The 21,941-nt window shown below is 38.1% G+C and overlaps 1 protein-coding gene across 1 annotated transcript in view; it reads left to right on the forward strand.

Annotated features, from left to right (window-relative positions):
• LanA (laminin subunit alpha) overlaps positions 1-21,941 on the forward strand; it is a 1,191,635-nt gene that overhangs the window by 72,668 nt on the left and 1,097,026 nt on the right. Inside the window, exon 3 of the mRNA XM_090391815.1 lies at positions 7,450-7,620. Coding sequence (XP_090247941.1) covers positions 7,450-7,620 — 171 coding nt within the window. The remainder of the gene's footprint in view (positions 1-7,449; positions 7,621-21,941) is intronic.

Genomic DNA, 21,941 nt, shown 5'->3' on the forward strand with positions numbered 1-21,941 from the left:
TAGCTTAAACACAATATAAACAACAAAGTTTCAACAATAACACCACTGAAGGATACTTGTATCCAAATGAAGCACAACTGCAACACAATTTGAGACAAAAAGCCTCACAATACTCTAATTTAAAAACACTTTTTCTAGCCTAGCTCAAAATGACTGCTACATTCACTTGCAACACTAGTGCCACCCCATTTCCCAAAATTATTATTATTTTTATTAACATCCAATCTCCATGGAGTCAGAAATTCATCATGGGAGGTACACACTATTGCACACATCCAACTCTGTCTTAAACTGATTCAGTCTACATTCAACATGCTCAGGCAGTGCATTCCACTCACCCACCACTCTCCATGCAAAGAACCTGCTCTTCACTCCTCTGTTCACACCCTCCTTATACAGTTTCCAGTGATAACCTCTTGTTCTACTCCTCCCCCTACCATTCTATGAAAATTATCTTCCATGTCAACCTGATAATAACCCCTGACTAGCTTATCTGTCTCAATCATTATTCCTCTCTTCTTCCTGTTCGCCATGTTTTGTAACTTTAATTCTCTCATTATGTCATTGTACTCCACATTCGCAAAATAACTGACAACTCTTTGTGAATCTTCTCTGGACCCTTTCCAACATATCCTCATCACCAAGAAAACCCAGTGGCCAGATCTGTGCACAATAATCCATATGAGGTCTGATCAAGGCTTTACACAATGGCATCATAACCTCTTTATTTCTGGATGTCCTCTGACATCCCAACCTCCACATCTACAAACAGTCTGAAGATATAATTATCAAAAATAAGATAACTGAAAAAACTTTTTTTTTTGTTATGGATGTCTCTCTCTCACTCTCGCTCTCTCTTAAGGTTGGTTGATTGGTAGAGCCCCTACTACTAATGGCTCATGCAAAAAGTTAAGCAAGTATGAGAGTGGTTAGTAGTTGGAAGGGGACTCTATTGTTCGATGCTGTTGGCACACTCTCCTTCAATGAGTCTTTGGACTCCCTGGAGGTGTCACATAATAATAATAATAATAATAACTATTCTGTATCTTGAGCGCAGACAGGTACTTACTGTGATTATTAGCTTTGTCCTCTTCTTCAGCTTTCCCCCCAAACATTTCTGTGGTTTTGGGAAAATGTTTCTTTTGGGATTCATTTCTTACTTTTCTCTTTTTCCAATAAGAATCTTAGTTTGTTATCTTTTTCCTTCATTTTAGAGTTGAGACTTTTCTTTATGTTTTGCATTGATCATTATATCCACTCTCTACTTTTCTTGATCCCTAGTTCATGGGGGAAAATCACCTTATAATTATTATTTAAGATTCCACCTGTATTGTTTTTATAGTCTCAGTAATTCTAATTGTGTTGGCAAGATATCTTATAGTTTTTCTTCTAGCTTAATCTTTTTTGTTCTACTTCTCATGTTGGTATTGCCTATCTTCAGTTATGTTAAAGTTGTTCCATACACTTCCTATTTCATATCTTCTGTATACTTTTGTATCTTCTAGGACACAGGTGTCAATAAACTTTTGTTGTTTTGGTTTGCTCAATGGTCATGAATTTATGCACTTTATTATTATTATTATTCAGGCCTCCATGGAGTCAAGAGACTCATTGTGGGAGGGCCTTCCTAGGAAACACTAAGTCTGTCATATCACTCCTTGAACTTATTGATTGTTCTTGCTCTCACGACTCGATCAGGCAATGCATTCCACGGTTCCACCACCCTCCATGCAAAAAAAACCACTCCTTATCTTCTTACTCGCAGCTTCCTTTCGTACTTTCCAGGGATGGGCCTCCTTGTCATCACTCCTTCAAGTGCTTCACTGCTCCACCAAGTGAAAGCACTCCCACATGTCCACCCTATAACTGCTTCTCAACAGTTTAAAAGTCTCTATCATATCACCTCTCCTTCTATCCATTAAACTCTGCGGTCCACATTCCCTCAGCCAATCCTCATAATTAACATTGTACAGTCCTGAACCCATCTTTGTTATCTGCCTCTGCACCCTTTTCACAGTTAATTTATCCCCTTTGAATCCTGGGGACCAAATTTGAGAACAATAGTCTAAGTGTGGTCTGATCAGGGTCTTATACAACAGAATGATAACTCTTTTATTTCTGCAGGTCAGCATCCTTCTCAGTATTGCAGCAGTCTTCTGGATTACCTTCACCACCTTTGCAATATGCCCCCTGAATTTCAGTTTTCTATCAGTCATTATCCCAGATCTCTTGTCTCCCCTACTTCCTCCAGTACAGCTCCTCCAATCAAGTATGCAGCCTCCCATCATTGTATCCCAAACTTCAAGACTTTACATTTTGCTGCATTAAACTGACAGACATCCCCATTCATTTGCCCATCTGTCTAGTTTATTCAAATCCTCTTGCAGGGCTGCCACGTCTGTACTATTACTAATAACCCTTCCCAGCTTCACATCATCTGCAAAGAACTGAATATCCCATTGCAATCCATTGACAATGTCATTGTTATAAATGACATTGTCAATGGATTTTTGTTGTTGCTGTTTGAAGGTTTTAGTAGTAACTATTCTGTGTCCTGAGTAGAAAGGTAATTATGATTATTATTAGCATTGCCTCTTCTCCAGCATTCCCCACAACACTTTTATGTGTTTAGGATTCATTTCTTACTTTGCTGTTTGTTGAACAGGAACCTTATTTTTTTCTTTATTTTAACCTCTCTCTCTCTCTCTAATGATTAAAAAAAATTCCTCTATTTTTTTCATGCTAGACTGGAATCATAGACAAAAAATAAGTCATTATAATATTCTGCATTGCAAATTCTTATATCATTGTACTTGAATTATATTCCAAATTAAGAAACTTTTCTTTGTTTTTCATTGAATGTTATGTGCTGCCTATTTTGTGACAAAAAAAAAACACTTTAGTATTTAGAAGGATCTCACCTGTTTTTTAGCCTTCTTAGTCTCAGTAATATTATTTATATAAATGAAGTGGATATTAAATCCAGCATTATTTCAAAACCAAATGTAGAAACTATGAAAGTTTCATAAAAAATGTTGACCAGAGAGCTTACAGGAATACACTCTCTGGCATTCATGAGTTTCCCTAGTGGAGACCACTTAGAAGACATGAGCACTTACCCAAGCGTCCATATATTCACCTTCTATTGGTTTATTTTGATAAGGTTTCACTGGCCTGACAGCCATTTCAAACTGGTTGGTTCTCCTCAAAGACCAGACACTGTTTTAAGTAAAACACCTCTCTAAAAGTTAGACAATCCTCCAGACCACTCCCTATGAGTGGCTGAAAGATTGTTCAACTTAGCATTGGTTCCACTTAACAGCCTCACCCTACCACTGAGCCCAAACTGCTCATATTCCAGGGAAAAGCACCCACTGATAGAGGCCACGCTGGAAAACATCTACCCCTGGAGACTCCAATTCCTCTCTCCCAAAATCTTAATCCCCCCCCTCAGCAGGAGTCAGACCCAGAAGAAACCTTAAGAGAGCAAAACACTCTCATTCAGTACTAAGGAACTTGAAATGTCAGAGAGGTGTATTTTTCGTAAGCGAACTCTCGGTTAGTGCGTAAAGTATTTACTAAAATAAAGAGCCAAAAGGCCTCAGTTCGGAAATGCAAATTTATATATATTGGGATGGGTATGGCTTAGAATAATGCTGGATTTAATGTCCACTTGAGTGGACATTAAATCCAGCATTATTTCAAGCCATATGTAAAAACTATGAAAATTTCATAAAAAAAAGGTTGACTAGAATGAGTCAACACTGACCTAGACTTCGCTTACGAAAAATACACCTCTCCAGCATTTCAAGTTTCTTAGTACTGAACGAGAGTTTTTGCTCTCTTAAGGTTTCTGCCTGGTCTCTGAGGAGAACCAATCAGTTCGAAACAGCTGTCAGGCCAGTTTATCAAAAATCTTATCAAAATGGACCAATAGAAGGCAAATATACAGATGCTTGGGCAAGCACTCATGTCTTCCAAGTGGTCTGCACTAGGGCAAGTCATGATGCTAGCGAGTGTATTCTGCTAAGCTCTCTGGTCAATGTTCTTTTATGAAACTTTCATAATTTCTACATTCGACTTTGAAATAATGCTGGATTTGATATCCACTTGATTTATATAAATTTACATCACTGAACTAAAGCCTTTTGGCTTTTTATTTTAGTATTCTTCTTCTTTCCTTCATGTATTAGGCCTAGTGGCCTGTTATGGGGCTATCCTTAGCCCTTCTAAGCCATACCCGTCCCGAGATAAGGTAGCTAGCCCTGTGCCTCCTGGTATGGCCTATGTCTCTAGATGCGTGTGTTCAGTGGGCCGGTTTGTCTGCTTGTGGGAGGAAAAACCCAAGATAAACTGAGAAGAAAAACCCTGCAGTCTACACCCAAGATCGCTAACTTGACTATGTCTGAGAAAGATCCTTAAGCTCCTGGCATCGACAACAGGAATCGAACCCAGGACACTCCTTTCCCAGGCATATGGTTGCGAAGCGCATAGCCACTCGGCTAACCGCTCGGACTCTTTTTATTTTAGTAAATCAGTAATATTATGCTGGTATGACTTTTGTAGTTCTTCTTCTTCTTCTAACACAACCTCTTTTTTATTCTACTTCTCATGTTGGCAGTGTCTGTCATCAATTATGCTGAGAATGAAGTTGTTCTAGTATCAGACTTTTCATTGTTTGTCATAGTTTGACAAAAATAACTGGAGCCTGGTATATTGGGCAATGACCAATCAAAATTTGTATTTGATTATGTTGTACCATCATAAAGTTTGTATAGTTTCAGTAATATAGAATGTTTGGTCAGCTAAATTCCAAATCATTGCACATCCTCATTAATTCATCATTCAAGTGGAACCTCAATTCTAATGATGGCTAATGTGACTCCTGTGCTCATCTTCTAATGAAATAATTTATTAGAAGATGAGCACTGGATGTTGGATCAGAAGCTTCAGTTGGTTCTCCTCATTATAGATTATTTGGAAGCATTTTTTTTCATTTATGTAGCACTGACCTTTAAGAGACCTATACTGACTGATTATTAAAATTAAAGTTAGTCGTTAGAAAAAAAAAAGGTAAATCCACCTATGATTGTATAAATTGTATATATTGTATAAATCAGCATTGAATAAAACTTCTTTAAACTTCTGTTCTGACAGGATTTTAAACTAAACCTGTGGTTGACAGAAGTGCAGCATTACTACCTTAACTCATAACTGGTGATTAGTTTACGGAATTAACAATGCATATAAAGTATATTAATTAAAGGTAACTTTAATGAATAACTTCTATATTTCGGCAACGTCACATTGCCATCTTCAGGAACATAAAGATATGGTATGTGCACGCAGGCACTAACACAAAGCAAATGAGGAAGAAAGCAAGAAACTAATATTGTTCCTAAAGTCCTAATGGTGCCCTCTGGCGGGCTAATTTGGTAGTCTTGGCAGTTGGGCTGAAGTTCTCATAATGTAAGTCTCCCAAATTTGGGGTAGTTTCATGCACCGAAATTTGTTGAGGTTAGGAACGTTTTTTAGAGCTGCTGAAGATTCTATGAATAATCTTTCGTATTTAAACTTGCTGCGATGAATTATTTTTGTTTTCTTCCAACGAATTTTATGGTGGGTATCTAAGGCATGGTCTGCCAGCCCAGAGCGGCTGTACTGGTGGAACCGGATGTAGTCTTTGTGTTCTGAAATCCTGATATTTGTTGTTCTGCCTGTTTTGCCAAAGTAGGACAATTTGCAGCTGCAAGGACCTGGTATACGCCCGGTAGGTCTAGGGGAAGTGGTTAGTCTTTGGTAGAGCGGATAAGGGATGCCAACTTTTTATATGGTTTGTAACAGAAAGTAAGGTCATATTTTTAGAGCTTTATGCTTTATGGAGACATTTCAAGAGAAAGCCTTAAACTCCGCCCCACAAAAACCCACTATTTGGCTTCGTTATGTGGATGATGTGTTTGCTATTTGGTAACATGGCTCAGACACACTCCACTCCTTCCTAAGACACTTAAACAACTAACACCCCAGAGGCCAGTTCACTTTAGAAAAAGAGGAAAACAACACCCTCCCCTTCCTAGACACTTTAATCACCCGCCAGCTTGATGGATCTTTGGTTTTCTCTGTTCACAGAAAACCCACCCATACTGGCAGATACATTCACCAGCAGCCCCCCCCCCCTCACAACAATATGGGGTTATAAAAACATTATATAACAGGGCAAAATTAATCTGCTCAGATGACAAAGCCCTAACTACTGAACTAAACCACATCCTCAACACTTTCTTAGCCAATGGCTATAACCCCAAAAAAATCCAAAAAATACTAAAACCAGTAAACCACAACCCCCCTCCCCCCTCCACAATAAAGATTACACCAAGTCTATCACCATCCCCTACATCCAGGGCACCTCTGAGAAAATAACCAATATCCTCAAAAAATATGACCTTACTTCCTGTTACAAGCCATATAAAAAGTTAGCATCCTTTATCTGCTCTACCAAAGCCCAACCACTTCCCCTAGACCTACCAGGTGTATACCAGGTCCCTTGCAGCTGCAAATTGTTCTACTTTGGCCAAACAGGCAGAACAACAAATATCAGGATTTCAGAACACAAAGACTACATCCGGTTCCACCAGTACAGCTGCTCTGGGCTGGCAGACCATGCCTTAGATACTCAGCATAAAATTCGTTGGAAGAAAACAAAAATAATTCATGCAGCAAGTTTAAATATGAAAGATTATTCATAGAATCTTCAGCAGCTCTAAAAAACGTTCCTAACCTCAACAAATTTCGGTGCATGAAACTACCCCAAATTTGGGAGACTTACATTATGAGAACTTCAGCCCAACTGCCAAGACTACCAAATTAGCCTGCCAGAGGGCACCATTAGGACTTTAGGAACAATATTAGTTTCTTGCTTTCTTCCTCATTTGCTTTGTGTTAGTGCCTGTGTGCACATACCATATCTTTATGTTCCTGAAGATGGCAATGTGACGTTGCCGAAATATAGAAGTTATTCATTAAAGTTACCTTTAATTAATATACTTTATATGCATTGTTAATTCCGTAAACTAATCACCAGTTATGTCTGACCAACGTATAAGCCTTGCTACTAGTACCTTAACTCATATAGGCTTTGTACTTTGCTATTAGCTATTTGCCGAAGGTAAATGGTGAAATAATATGTATATTATGGAATTATATTACAGTGATCTCTGTATTACCTGTTCAGTATAATCAAACCTTCAGTTAACTAGTGCTTAAGTATGTCAGCTGACTCTTGAAATAGCACTATAAACTGTACTCTCAGTTAACTGGTGCCAGCAGACAGATTTTCCAACACAACTGGGTAACTGAGAGATTTTTGTAATTTGTTTCCAGTAGCTTATATGAATACCTGTTTTTGGTTAAAACAGTTTTGAATGATTATGTATTATTGCTTATTTCTAGGTAGTTGTCTCTTTGTTGAATGACAGACCCAATGCAGACAACTTTTCTTATTCCCCAGTTTTGCAGGAATGGACCAAAGCTACTAATATTAAGCTTCGTCTTATACGTACAAAAACATTACTTGGTCATTTGATGTCAGTTGCCCGTCAAGATCCTACTGTCACAAGAAGAGTAAGTCTTTTTTTTATGTGACTCGTTGAATTTTCTTTGTAACCACCTAGTTGTTACAAAGAAAATTCAATGAGTAACTACGATAATATTGAACTGCATAATTTTATATAACAGTGATTGGGAAGTGATCAGTCACAGTTGAGAAATTACTTCTATCTCTATGATAATATTGATCTGTATGATATACAGGGTGTTCGGGATAAATTTGACAGTTTCGTAAGGAAAAAGAAAATCTTCTTTGTATCTATTAAATTTAATGAATTGACAAAAAAACATTACAGGCAGAGTTAATTACAATACTATCAACAAGATTTACTCAAAATAACCACCATTAGCATCGATCACAGCTTCAATTCTGCTTCGGAACCTCGAACAAGCTGATGCTACAGTCTCCCTGGGAAGGGCCGCAAAAACTGTTTTAATTTTATCCATTAACTGGGCTTTTGTATTACTGGAAGTGCGATTGGTGTCTTTTTCAACTGCGCCCCATACAAAATAATCCATGGGGTTAAGGTCTGGGGAGTTTGGAGGCCAAACATTTGGACTGGTGAAGTCGTAGAAATTTTCAGACAACCATTTTTGACTTTTCCCAGAGGTGTGGCAAGGGGCCGAATCCTGCTGCCATACATACGGCCTACCATTGGCTACCCTTGTTATCCAGGGCTTGACTACAGTTAGCAACTCCACGAACAAAGCCCGAATTCCAATGCCAGGGTTCTTCAACACCTGTTCCTGCAGATTTGCGAGGAATTCTGCTGTACGAACGCAATCAGATCGTCTGCTAGGGATCTTTCTTCTTGCTACATCCTCGTAGTCACCATTGCAAGTCTCTAGTTCATGCCTGATTGTTTTTACTGTATTCAGGGAGCATTGGGAAGCAGTCGTAATATCCTTATTTTGATGGCGGGCACGAATCATCATGATACAAGTTATTCTCTTCCATGATTCAGGTGGGTTCCAGCTATCCATCCTTTCTGACATCTTGTATATGAATGAAGAAGGGTCCAAACTTTTAAATGAAGAGAAGTGTGTGTTAATACATGTAACTTACGGAAAAATATAATTAATTATAAATATGTCAAATTTATCCCGAACACCCTGTATATATATAATACTGATTGAGTTCTGTATAATACCATTTATACAATAATAATCAGAATTATTAATTATTGTTACTATTTTTGCAAGAAAAATCACACGCCACACCACACCACGCCACGGTTTAATCAATTTGTTTGACAGAGGTTGCTCAACTATATTTGTTCATAAACATTTGTATGACCATAAATTTATTTGATAACATTTTTACAGCTGTAAAAACAAACTATATGAAATACAGTTTAAATAAGTTGAAATAACCAAAAAAAGAAATAATAAAGCAATAAAATAAAAATAAAGTAAAATAAAACTTTCATTAATAGATTAAGAATTATAAATACCGATAATATTTATTTACTGGTACATTTGTTATGGGAGAAAAAATCTGAAATTGATTTGTGAATGAGAATTATTATTATTAACTAGACATCTTTATTAATTAGAAAGTGCTTGATCAGAGTGAAGCATTTAAGGAAAAATAATGTTATTAAATTTTGAAAAACAGTTTCAGAATTAGTTGTTAAAAGTTAACGAAACCTTTCATCTTTTCTTTTGCTCAGTTTATATAATTTTGAAAAACATGATATAATGAATTCTGTTCATTCATGCAATGATACATATAAAAATCCTGAAATTGACAAACTGAAATGCAGTGTCTATAATCTGTTTTACTAAATCAATATCAATAAATTATATTAAAATAAAAGCAACAAAATAAAAACACAAAGAGCATGTCAAAATGAATGTCAGGAGACTGCTTGAAAAGATAAAGGAGAATAGTGTGACAGGAAGGGTAGTCATTGTGTTGCCTAGGTATGATTGTGGTGAAATGAGGCGGAGAGCAAGGATTATGAATGATATTCTGGCTGAAATGTGTGAGGAGATGGGAGTACAGTTTGTTAATGTGTGGAATGAGTTTGAGGGACGAAGTGAGCTGTATGGGAGCGATGGACTGCATTTGAGTGGTTATGGTGTGAGTCACTTGGAGAGACTGCTGCTGGAAAGTGGAGAAGTGAATAGAGAGAATGAATCAGATCGAGAGGGGAGTGATGTGGAAGAGCAGGAGAGTAAGACAGGAGAGATTGAAGAAGTGGAAATGAATGGGGAAGTGAGTGGTATGAGTATAGAAAATGAGAGAATGGGTGTGCAAGAGGAGCAGGGAAAGGGGAGGCCCAGGTTGGACAGGGATACATAGCATGAGAAGGGTGGATACTTCAAGAGGAGGTGAGAGCATGTGTAGGCAGGAAAGTAATGGGATGATCAGGGATCAAAAGGAAACAGATGGAATTGCAAAGGGTTCTAAAATGAAGAAGCAGAAATAATGTCCCCAGTCCAGCATGGAGAGATCACATCGAGTGAGTGGTATCAGTGGAACTAGCTGTAGATCCAGAAATGAGTTGTTGTGTTTGTATACCAATGCTAGAAGTATAAGAAACAAGGCGGATGAAATGGTTGCACTAATTGCGTCTGTGCACCCAGAGATTGTTGGAATAAGTGAGACATGGTTAGATGGGGGATGACATCCGGACAGGAATAGAGATGGAAAGGTATGATGTGTTTCGTGAGGATAGAAGGGGTAAAAAGGGAGGGGGAGCGCTATTGATGATAGAGAAAGAGTTATGTCCATACAAGGTAGAGATGCAAGAGGGAAATGGAGCCAGTGGTTTTGAGGCAGTATGGTGTGAGATAGAGGTGAATAGAATCAAATACTTGGTGGGATGTTGTTATATACCTGGTAATGTGGATAGTGGTGATAGTGAAATGTATAGTCAAATAAGCCAAGCAAATAAGAAAAGGGTGATCATTATGGGTGATTTTAATTATGGCAATATAGACTGGAATGAAGAGATAGCAACTGGAAGTAAAGAAAATGAGTTACTTGAGTTTTTGAGGGATAACTACCTCAGACAGTATGTAACAGAGGGCACAAGAGGATTAAGGGTCTTGGATTTGGTCATCTCATCAGAGTATGTAATTATCAATGAGGTATCAAGTCATCCACCAATTGGTGAAAGTGACCATGAGGTGATTACTTGGGTGGTTGCCAGCAGTGCAAGGACCCCTGTGAAAAAAGGGTATATGTGGAACTACAAGGGGGGGGGGGGATTATGAAGAGCTCAGGAGACAGCTTGCAGGTGTATAAGGGAATGAGGAGTCAGCTGGAAAAGAGATCAATGCAGCTTGGGGGATTTTCAAAAAATATTTAGTAGATGCAATGTCTAAATGTATACCATGGGTGAGAAGGTTAAATAAGGTAGGTGCGAGATGGATTAATAAAGAGATTAAGCATGCAATACAGAGAAAAAGGGCATTGTTGAGGCAGCATAAGAGAAGTGGAAGTAACCAATTTCATGAGGTCTACAAAGACCAGGCAAGGAGGGTGACTTGGTTGGTGAGAATAGCTAAAGAGAGGTATGAACAGCAGTTAACTAATGAAGCTAAAAAGAATCCTAGGGAGTTCTTTCGATATGTAGCCAGCAAAAGAAAGAATGATTATGGAAGGATGACATTGAATGGAGGAAATGGTATAAAGACAGCTGTTGCAGAATGCGTGGTGGAGATACTTAATGAGCAGTTCATAAAGATCTTTCAATCTTGTGAATGTGACTTCATGGAGAGATTAAGAGCAATTGATGATGGGGAGGAGAGACTGACTGTAAGTGAGCAAGAGGTGTTTGGGAGTTGAGTAAACTAGATGTAAATAAGGCTGTGGGACTTGATAATATATCACCGTGTATTCTGAAATAATGTGCCAGAGAGTTGACACCTGCCTTGACATATTTTTTTAATACGAGTCTTGCTCTTGGTCAAGTCCCTAAAGAGTGGAAGGAGGGCAAGATTGTGCCACTTCATAAAGGAAGTAATCGAACTCAAGCATCAAACTATAGGCCTATCTGTGTGTCAGGTGTTGTGGTTAAGTTGTTGGAGAAGCTTGTGAGAACTAGGATCCAGAGTTGGGTTTACAACAATGGTATAATCTTTGATGGACAGCATGGATTTGCTAAAGGGAGGTCGTGTTTCAGTAATCTACTTACTTATTACAAGAAAGTGACTGCTTCCTTGGACAGAGGAGAAGGATACACAGTAATATACTTGGATTTCGCAAAAGCTTTTGATAGAGTACCTCATGATAAGTTGACAGTCAAACTGGAGCAGATGGAGCTGAATATTAGATTAGTGCATTGGATTGGAGACTGGCTATCTGATAGGTATCAACAAGTTGTGTATGGGGGGTGCGATATCCAGGAAAAGGAAAGTCACTAGTGGACTTCCTCAGGGGTCTGTTTTAGGGCCATTACTATTTAACTTGTATATTAATGATATTGGTGAAGATTTGAATGGAGATATTCAGTTGTTTGCAGATGATGCAAAGTTGGGACGAACCATAAAGAGTAGTGAAGATGTTGTAGCCTTGCAAGAAGACTTGAATAAATTGAGTGATTGGGCAAGCAAATGGGGATGTGAGTTCAATGTTGCAAAATATAAGGTTTTAAAATTTGGAAAACAAAGATGGGATGCAGAATTTATGCTTGGTGAGAATATATTGTTGGAAGTAGAGGAAATAAGAGATCTGGAGGTGATAGTGGATAAGGATCTAAAATTTAGAGGACACATCGCCAAAATTGTGAAGACAACACAAAGACTTCTGGGATGATGCGGAGGACACTGATGTGTAGAAGTAAGGAGATTCTTGTTCCATTGTATAAGGCTTTGATTAGGCCACACATGGACTATTGTGCCCAGATTTGGTCACCTGGTTTTCAGAAGGATGAAGAGATGTTGGAAAGGGTCCAAAGGCGACTGACTAAGGTAGTTTCTGACCTCTGGAATGTCGAGTATGAGGAAAGATTGAAAAGATGTAATTTGCCGAGTCTTGTGGAGAATAAATTGGTAAGGAGTTGTTATAGGATCAATGGTGGAGAAGTTCTACAGAGAATAGTGGGAGATCAGGGGAGAACCAGAAGTCATCCCTGGAAACTGTATAAAGAGGGTGTGAGTAGGGGAGTGAGAGGCAGGTTTTTTTCGTGCAGAGTTGTGAGTAATTGGAATGCCTTGCCTGAGAGTATGGTGTCTGCAAGGAGTTTGAATGTGTTTAAGACGCGGTATGATGAGGTGTGTGTGAGATAAAAGGACTTCCTAGATGAGTCTTTGACTCCATGAGGTCTTGTTTAATAATAATAATAATAATAATAATAATAATAATAATAATAATAAAACTCAGGTCAAAGCTATTCCAAACAAATTTTTCTGCTATGTGGCAAGCAGGAGGAATAATAATTATGGCAGGTTGACATTGGTGGATAGTAACTATAGGTGGGACATAGTAACCATAACAAATGATATAGTGGGATTATTTAATGAACAGTTCATCAGTGTATATCTTAATGGTGTGAAGGATGTTGTGCAACATGTAGAAGTGAGGCAAGTATTAAGAGAATTAAAGGAAAAAATCAGTGGTGTATCAAGTATTGCTTGGGTTAGATGTTAAATAAGGCTGTGGGATTGGACATATCACCACATATTTTTAAAGAATGTGGAAAAGAGTTAGCCCAGCCCTTGACCTGATTATTTAATGAAAGTAGGGAAGGTTCCTAAGGAGTGGAAAGAAGGCAAAATAATACCTCTCCACGAGTATGGTTTGAGAACAGAAGCTTCCAGTTATAGACAGTCTGTATATCTGCAGTTGTGATCAAAATGTTGGAAAAATTGGTTATACAGGATTTGGTTGATGTATATAATATTCTCTATGATGTGTTTGTGAAAGGCAGGTCTTGTTTTAACAATCTACTTATGTTTTATGATAAGACAACGAATGTGTTGGACAAGGAAGAGTCATATACAGTGATGCTTTTGGACTTTGCAAAGGCATTTGATACATTACCAAGACAGATTGGTGTTTAAGCTGCAGAAGATGGAATTAGATAGCAGATTGGTTAAATGGATTGAAGATTGATTTTCTGAAAGATACCAGCAAATTGTGTATAATGGAACAGTGTCCATCATACCAGAAAAGGAAGGTGATCAGTGACATTCCCTCAGGGTTCTGTTCTTGGGTCCCTATTGTTTAAGATATTTGTTAATGATATTTCATGTGGAAAGACTGGTGATCTTCAAATGTTTGCTGATGCAGCGAAGTTAGGTAGAATTATCAGAAGTAGTGTTAATGTTTATTCCCTATAGGAAGATTTGAATATACTTTTAGTTTGGACAAATGAATAGGGTTGCAGTTTTAATATTAATAAATTCAAGGTGTTACATGTGGTGATGCAGAGATATAAGGCTGTGTACTGTATTGGTGGAGCTGTACTTCAGTGGATGAGATTTGGGATCTAGCAGTGATGGTAGACAGTGGACTAAAGTTCCGAAGCACATCGCAAGTGTTACAAAGATTGCATATCATATTGCTGCTGTGATAAACTGTACATTTTCATGTAGGAATTAGGAGGTTGTGGGTGCCTCTATGTAAGGCATTGGTCAGAGTACATACATATGTACTATTGTGCTCATATTTGGTCATCTAGTTTTCATTGTGATGTGGAAACAATAGAGAGGGTCCAAAGATGAATGACCATTATGATATCAGGACTCTGGACTGTTGGGTATGAAGCATTTGAGAGGTCTGGATTACAGAGGTTGGTGGATAGCAGGAAGAGAGGAGATATGATATAGATCTTCAAGTTAGTTAAGGGATTCTATCAGATTAATACAGAAGGAATTATAAAATGAGTGAATTAGTGAATTAAGATGGGAAGAACTAGAGGCCATCCTTAGAAGTTGTATAAAGATGTGGTGAAGAAGGGTGTGAGGAGTAGATTTTTTAAATGGAGATTTGTTGAGTTAATACTGTTTGAGTGAGCCTCCCATGATGAGTTTGTTGACTCCATGGAGGTAACCAAAATAATAATAATAACAATAATAATAATTTTGGCAATGTGTCCTCTAAATTTTAGCTCCTCATCCACAATCAGCCCAAAATCTCTTATTTCCTCCACCTCCAACAGTATATCCCCAACCAGCTTAAATTTTATATCCCATCTTTGTTTTCCATATTTTGCAACATTGAACTGAGAATTCTATTCCCATGCCCATTCACTCATTCTGTTCAAGTCTTCTTGTAAGGCCACATTGATCTACTCCTCAGCATCATCTTCACAATGGTTCTAAAACGGACTCCCCCCCACCCCGAGGTACACTCCTAGTGACTTTCTTGAAAGAGGAAAGTCAATAGTGACTTTCCTCTTCTGGGATACTGCTCCTAAATACACAACTTGCTGACATCTATTACATAACCAATCTCCAATCCAATGCACTAGTCTAATATCCAACCCCATTTGCTCTAGTTTGACTATCAACTTATCATGTGGTAATCTATCAAAAGCCTTTGCAAAATCGAAGTATACTGCTGTGTATCCATCTCCATTGTCAAAATGTAGCTTGTCACTTTATTGTAATAAGTAAGTAGATTACTAATACATGACCTCTCTTTAGCAAATCCATGCTGTCCCTCAAAGATAATACAACTGTTGTCAATCCAATTATGGATCATAGTTCTCACCAGCCTCTCTAGCACTACAACAACACTTGACACACAGATTAGCTTATAATTTGATGCTTGAGTTAGTTCTGTCACCTCCTTTTTGAAGCAATACAACCTTGCCTTCCTTCCACTGCTTTGGAACTTGATCCAAAGGAGTGGAAGGAAGGCAAGGTTATTTGGTCATATTTGATCAAATATGCCAAGGCAGATGTCAACTCCCTGGCACTTCCCTTCAAAATACGTGATATATCATCAAATCTTACAGCCTTATTAACACCAAGTTTGATCAGTTCTCTATATACTTCTTTCATTCTCACTCACATCCACTGCTCTCAAACTCTCCATGATGTAACATTCATAAGGATGAAAGACCTTTATGAACTGCTAATTAAATATCTACTATATCTTCTGCATCTGTTATCCTTATACCATTTTCTCCAATCAGTGTCATTCTAATTTAACCATCCTTTTTTGTTCTGGCTATTCCAATAGCCAATCTCCAATTCAATCTCACCTGCTCATATTGAAAGAATTCCCTAGGATTTTTTTTGGTTTCATTAGCTAACTGCTGCTCATACTGTACTTTTGCTTTCCTTATCGACCGAGTCACTCCCCTTGCCTGTTTTTTGTACTCCTCATGGAATTAGTTATTACCACTCATCTTATATTGCCTCCATAATGCTTTCTTTCTCTGTATTAGTACAACACTAAATATAGTGTTGTACTATCTTACCTGGGTAAGTAGTGCAACACCAGAGCAACTCGTAGCAAAGGCAAACATATCCATAAGGAGATGTGTTTTGCATTATGGGAGATACTGGGATAGGAGTGTTGGTAGCTTGCTCCACCTTTGCTACGAGTTGCCCTGGTGTTGCACTACTTACCCAGGTAAGATAGCACAACACTATATTCAGTCCTGAAGATATTTTCAGGTGCAAGCTTTGTTTGCTCTCACTGGGATAAAGGATTAAACTAAATTTATTATAGTCTAACCTAGTGAAAAATAAACTTTCAACATCTTTCTCTAAATCCAGAGTAATTTAATAAAAAAGGTGGTAAACCTTTTGGCAACTTCTATAGGTAAAGATGACCTTGCTACTGTTTTTGCCTGGTATCTCCAACTTGTCTCCCACTGAAGAGACCTCAATAAAGGTCGAAACTAGTCTGGGTAGTGGCCAATCCCTTAATGCATAACAGTATACATATCCACAAGGAGATGTGTTTTGCATTATGGGAAATACTGGGATAGGAGTGTTGGTAGCTTACTCCACCTTTGCTACGAGTTGCCCTGGTGTTGCACTACTTACCCAGGTAAGATAATAGAACACTATATTCAGTCCTGAAGATATTTTCAGGCGCAAACTTTGTTTGCTCTCACTGGGATAAAGGATTAAACTAAATTTATTATACATGAAGCACTATTATGAATAACCATATTTGTCTTAACCACCTTACCAGCCATTATAGATCAAATACGCATCCTCATACGCTTTGTATCCATCATATATTTCAATGTAATATCAATGGTATTACAATTTTAGTATGCACTTCGCATCCATGATAACTTTGACGTCTATAGACGTCTTGGCCGATAGCATAGTTAATATGGCCAAACAGTCAACATTAGAATCTCTAGAGGCTGTAGCCTTTAGAGATTCTTATATGTTACAACCACCCCAACTATTCTGGACTTGCAGACCCATATGTTACAACCATCCCAACTACTCTGAACTTGCAGACCAAGCATGCTTTTAATATCCAGCATAGAAATCCACTGGAAAATCCATCATCATGGCAGTTGGTCTTTCATATTTGTATTTGCTTTACAGAAGTAAATACAAGTATGAATGACTGTTCTTTGAATCTGCTTTTACCTTGAAAAAAAATATTGAGATTAAAAACTTTTTCAACCTCAAGAAATCTGAATTCATAAAGTTACCTCTTCACATCTGGGAAATGCTTATCTTTAGACCGATCAGCTCAACAGCCAAGGCTACCTAATCAATTCCACTGGGCTGAGCAGTTTAGGACTCACGAAGTTGCTTTGCTTCACTTCAGCTTTATTTATAATGGTCATGCATACATCTTGTCTTTACTTGTGTATTTTCCATAATGATGCTGATTTGACTTTAGCAAAATATAGAATATAGTCATTAAATTATTTATTATATCATCAATGTCAACCCCTTTCATAAAAATAACAGTGCAGAGGACAAAATTAGTTGCTACTGCTGTAGGCTAGGAAGTGCGGAAGATGTAAATGGCATGCATCAGTAAGTTGCTCTCACTATGAAAGAACACACTAGGAAAAGCAAATGGAATTTATATAGCTTCTTTAGAGATAGGTACCTAAAACAGTATGTGATGGAGAAAGAGGGTTGGGGGGGGGTAATGATCTGTGGTTTGAGAATGCTGGATCTGGTGATAGCAACAGAGGATTTATTAACTGGGTTAATGACTTCTTCCAGTTGGGGAGATTGATCAAGCAGTTCTTGTCCTGCAAGGTGGCTAAGTATATGGAATTTTCCGTTAAGAAATGATAAATGTAGGGTAATAGAAGGAGACGTCCATAAGGAGATAATGAAGACAGATAGCTAGGGAGTGACAGAAGGAGAGAAGAAATAGTTGAATTACTGCTTTTATTTCAATTAATTTTTACACTAATTGATATGATAGTTATTGTTGTGAGAATAGATATAAATGAAATGGAGATGGTTAGCACATGAAATCTTGATGTGAATATCCATGGGACTGCATGGGATATTTCTCCATGTATTTCTCCATGTAACGAGTGTGGTAAAAAAAGCAAAAGCAGATTATGAAAGGAAACTAGCTATGCAAGCTAAAGAGAATCCCAAACAGTTCTTTCAATATGCTACTAGCAAAACAAAACCTGTACATGGCAGAATGATTTTCAGGAATGCCGATGGTAAGGAGGTCACTGAATCAGTTGATATAGTGGAATTACTGAGCGAGCACTTTGCAAGAGTATATGAAGGAACCATTAGTTTATACGGGAATTGTGATGAATGAAGTGGAGGTGAATAGTCTATTACAGAATCTTAATGTGAATACATCTGTGGGATTGGATGGCATACCGGCACGGGTCTTACGTGAAGTGGCTAAAGAATTATCAGTGCCCTTGACCATGTTGTTTAATCTGAGTCTCGGGTCTGGTTTAGTCCCGAAGGTGTGGAAAGAGGGGAAAATAGTTCCACTACATAAAGGAGGATCCAAGACTATTACAAATAACTGACCAATCAGCATATCAGGAGTCGTTGTCAAGGTCTTGGAGAAAGTAGTCAAGGGAAAAATACAGGAATGGATTGATGAAAATGAGATACTGTATGGGGGACAGCATGGCTTTGTGAAGGGTAGCTCATGCCTCAGTAACTTGCTCAAGTTTTATAACACAGTGACGGCTGAACTGAATAAGGGTAACGGGTTTACAATGATACTGCTAGACCTGGCTAAGGCCTTTGACAGGATACCACATGGAAGTCTAATCCGTAAACTGCAACATATGGGAATGGATATAGGGTTGGTGAGATGGATAGGAGGGTGGTTGATGGAGAGATATCAGAGAGTAGTTTATTCAGGAGTAGAGTCCAAAAGATGGCCTGTGACTAGTGGTGTGCCGCAGGGTTCTGTTCTTGGACCACTGCTGTTTAATTTGTTCATTAACGATATAGGGAAGGATCTGAGAGGAACAGTTCATTTTTTTGCTGATGATGCAAAGTTGGGTAGAGCAATAGTGAATGCAGAAGATGTCAAAATCTTGCAGGACGATTCGGATAGATTGGAGTTCTGGGCTAAGGAGAATGGATGTCAATTTAATGTGACAAAATGTAAGGTTATGCATTTTGGGATGAAAAGATTAGCAGCAGTATACCACATTGGTGGAACTGTACTCTAGGAGATTGATGAGGCCAGGACTTGGGAGTGTTGGTGGATAGGGAGATGAAGTTTAGGGGGCACATTGCAAAAGTGGCTAAATCGGCTCATCAACTCACTTGTTTGTTGAAAAATACTTTGACGAGCAGAGACAATCAAGTTATTGTTCCTCTGTACAAAGCCTTGATAAGACCTCATCTCAACTACTGTGCCCAGATTTGGTCATCTAGGTTTTTTCTTGATGGGGAGGAGGTGGAGAGGATCCAGAGGTGAGTGACCAAGATGATAGCAGGTCTATGGATTGAGCCTAATGAGAACAGGTTGAAGATTTGTGGGTTGCAGAAATTGGTTGATAGGCAGAATAGGGGTGATATGATTGAGACACTCAAATTACTGAAGGGTTTCTATAAGCTTAATTCAGAAGATATTTTTGAGAATAGGACTGGTGGTGGGGAGGACTAGGGGCCCTACATGGAAGCTGCACAAGAGTGTGGTTAGTAAGGGTGTTAGAGCTAGGTTTTTTACTTGGAGAGTGGTGAATGAGTGGAATAAGCTGCCAGGGTCTGTTGTGGATGCCATGACAGTGAGTGATTTCAAGGCGAGGTATGATAGATACTGTGAGAATGTCATATAGTTGTGTGGACATAATGTTTAGGGCCTCCGTCTTTGAGTCTAAGGACTCCTTTGAGTCACCTGTAATAATAATAATTATGAGAAAGTGCTCGTAACTTGAACTTTTTAATGTAATTCTCAGCACTTGTATAACAAGGAAAGGAAAGATGGAAAGGTGATTATTACATGAATTAGGTTCCAAGACAGATGTCGCAAATTCAGACTGATTAGTATCTCAGAAGTGATTGATAAGATATGTACTGGAAAATTGGTTAAGAGAATTCAGGAATGGGTGGATAGGAATATGATACTCTATGAGTGACAGTGCAGTTTTATGAAAGGGAACTTGTCTTAGTATTGCAGTTTTCTCACTTTATATCATCAAATGACATTGGAGTTGGATAAGGAAATAGCTACATTATGATATTTCTAAACTTTATTATTATTATTATGTGACACCTCCAGGGTGTCCAAAGACTTATCGAGGGAGAGTGTGCCAACAGCATCAAATGATCGAACCCCTTCCAACTACTAATGGCCGTGCTCAAACTTGCTTAATTTTTTGCATGAGCCATTAGTAGCAGAGGCTCTACCAATCGACCAACCTTTGCTGGCAAAGGTTGGTCGATTGGCAGAGCTTTAGAGGTATTTGTTATGATACTTCAGGGGTGTTCAACCCGTCGATCGCGGAGCGATTCTTGCTCAATCTCTTGTGTATTCCTCCTTACTTTCAAATTTAATTAAAAATGGAAACATAATATTTTATTTATCATTATTTTGTATTATTTTTAATTCGCTTTAAGGGTATTGCTATTGTTTATTTATTTTTCATTAAAATTGTCAAATCAGTAATTTTCTTATAAGTCCGGGTAAATGAATTAATTTGGATCAGTGGAAGTCAAACAGCTAGCTGAGTGAATACGATTATAAGCAAAGTGTAAAAACTCGCTTGTAGCTTAAATATTAAATATTCCAAAGCACATTACATTGATTTTTTACTTAGGTTAAGTCCCATGTGAATGTTGTAAAAAAATAGACTTTGTTTGTCTCGGCATAGTTTGTATTAGAGGTTTTTGTAAATAACTATTTTGAAGCTAACTGTATATACTGCTTTAATAAGAATATGTTAGATTGTTAAAAACAAAGGCAATATTTTTAAAAACAAAGGCAGCTTTAAAAGCATAGGCAGGAGTTGGGTTCATGATAAGTAAATACAATCAATACTTGAAAAAAGATAATTTAATGAAGAAAACATTCATTTTTTACAATGTCAATGGGAACTTGGCAATGCTTTTCCTTGACCAGCTTGTCGATGTTGGCATCAATGGTGGAAGTCACTATGTGCAGAATATTCTCAAGATGTTGGTACGTAATCTTGTTCCATTGTATAAGGCTTTGATTAGGCCACACATGGACTATTGTGCCCAGATTTGGTCACCGGGTTTTCAGAAGGATGAAGAGATGTTGGAAAGGGTCCAAAGGCTACTGACTAAGGTAGTTTCTGACCTCTGGAATGTAGAGTATGAGGAAAGATTGAGAAGATGTAATTTGCAGAGTCTAGTGGAGAGAAGGAAGAGGGGAGATATGATAGAGACCTACAAGTTGGTAAGGGGTTGTTATAGGATCAATGGTGGAGAAGTTCTACAGAGAATAGTGGGAGATCCAGGGAGAACCAGAGGTCATCCCTGGAAACTGTATAAAGAGGGTGTGAGTAGGGGAGTGAGATGCAGGTTTTTTTCGTGCAGAGTTGTGAATGATTGGAATGCCTTGCCTGAGAGTGTGGTGTCTGCAAGGAGGTTGAGTGTGTTTAAGGCATGGCATGATGAGATGTGTATGTCATAAAAGGACCTCCCAGATGAGCTTTTGACTCCCTGAGGTCTTGTTTAATAATAATAAATAATAATAATAATCTGAGTTCTTGTCTTGGACTTCACAAGCTTCATTCTGGAGAAGAACTGCACACATAAGTATGTGCTTCCTAAAAAGCACACATCTTCAAAGCATACCGGCAAAGTTTAGGGAATGCAGCCTCAGAAATATAGTCTTTGTAAAATGTAAGCAAGAGCACATCGAATAATTTTTCTCTCAAAGAAGAGTTGTTTTGGAGTTAAAGCAGCTCCATTTGTACCGAGCCTGGCATTTTGGCAGCATTACAACTGAATGGCATTGAAAATACATC

The sequence above is a fragment of the Typopeltis vanoorti genome, chromosome 4, assembly GCF_054136105.1.
Source record: "Typopeltis vanoorti isolate ZY-2024b chromosome 4, IOZ_Tvanoo_1.0, whole genome shotgun sequence".
NCBI classification, from domain to species: Eukaryota; Metazoa; Arthropoda; class Arachnida; order Uropygi; family Thelyphonidae; genus Typopeltis; species Typopeltis vanoorti.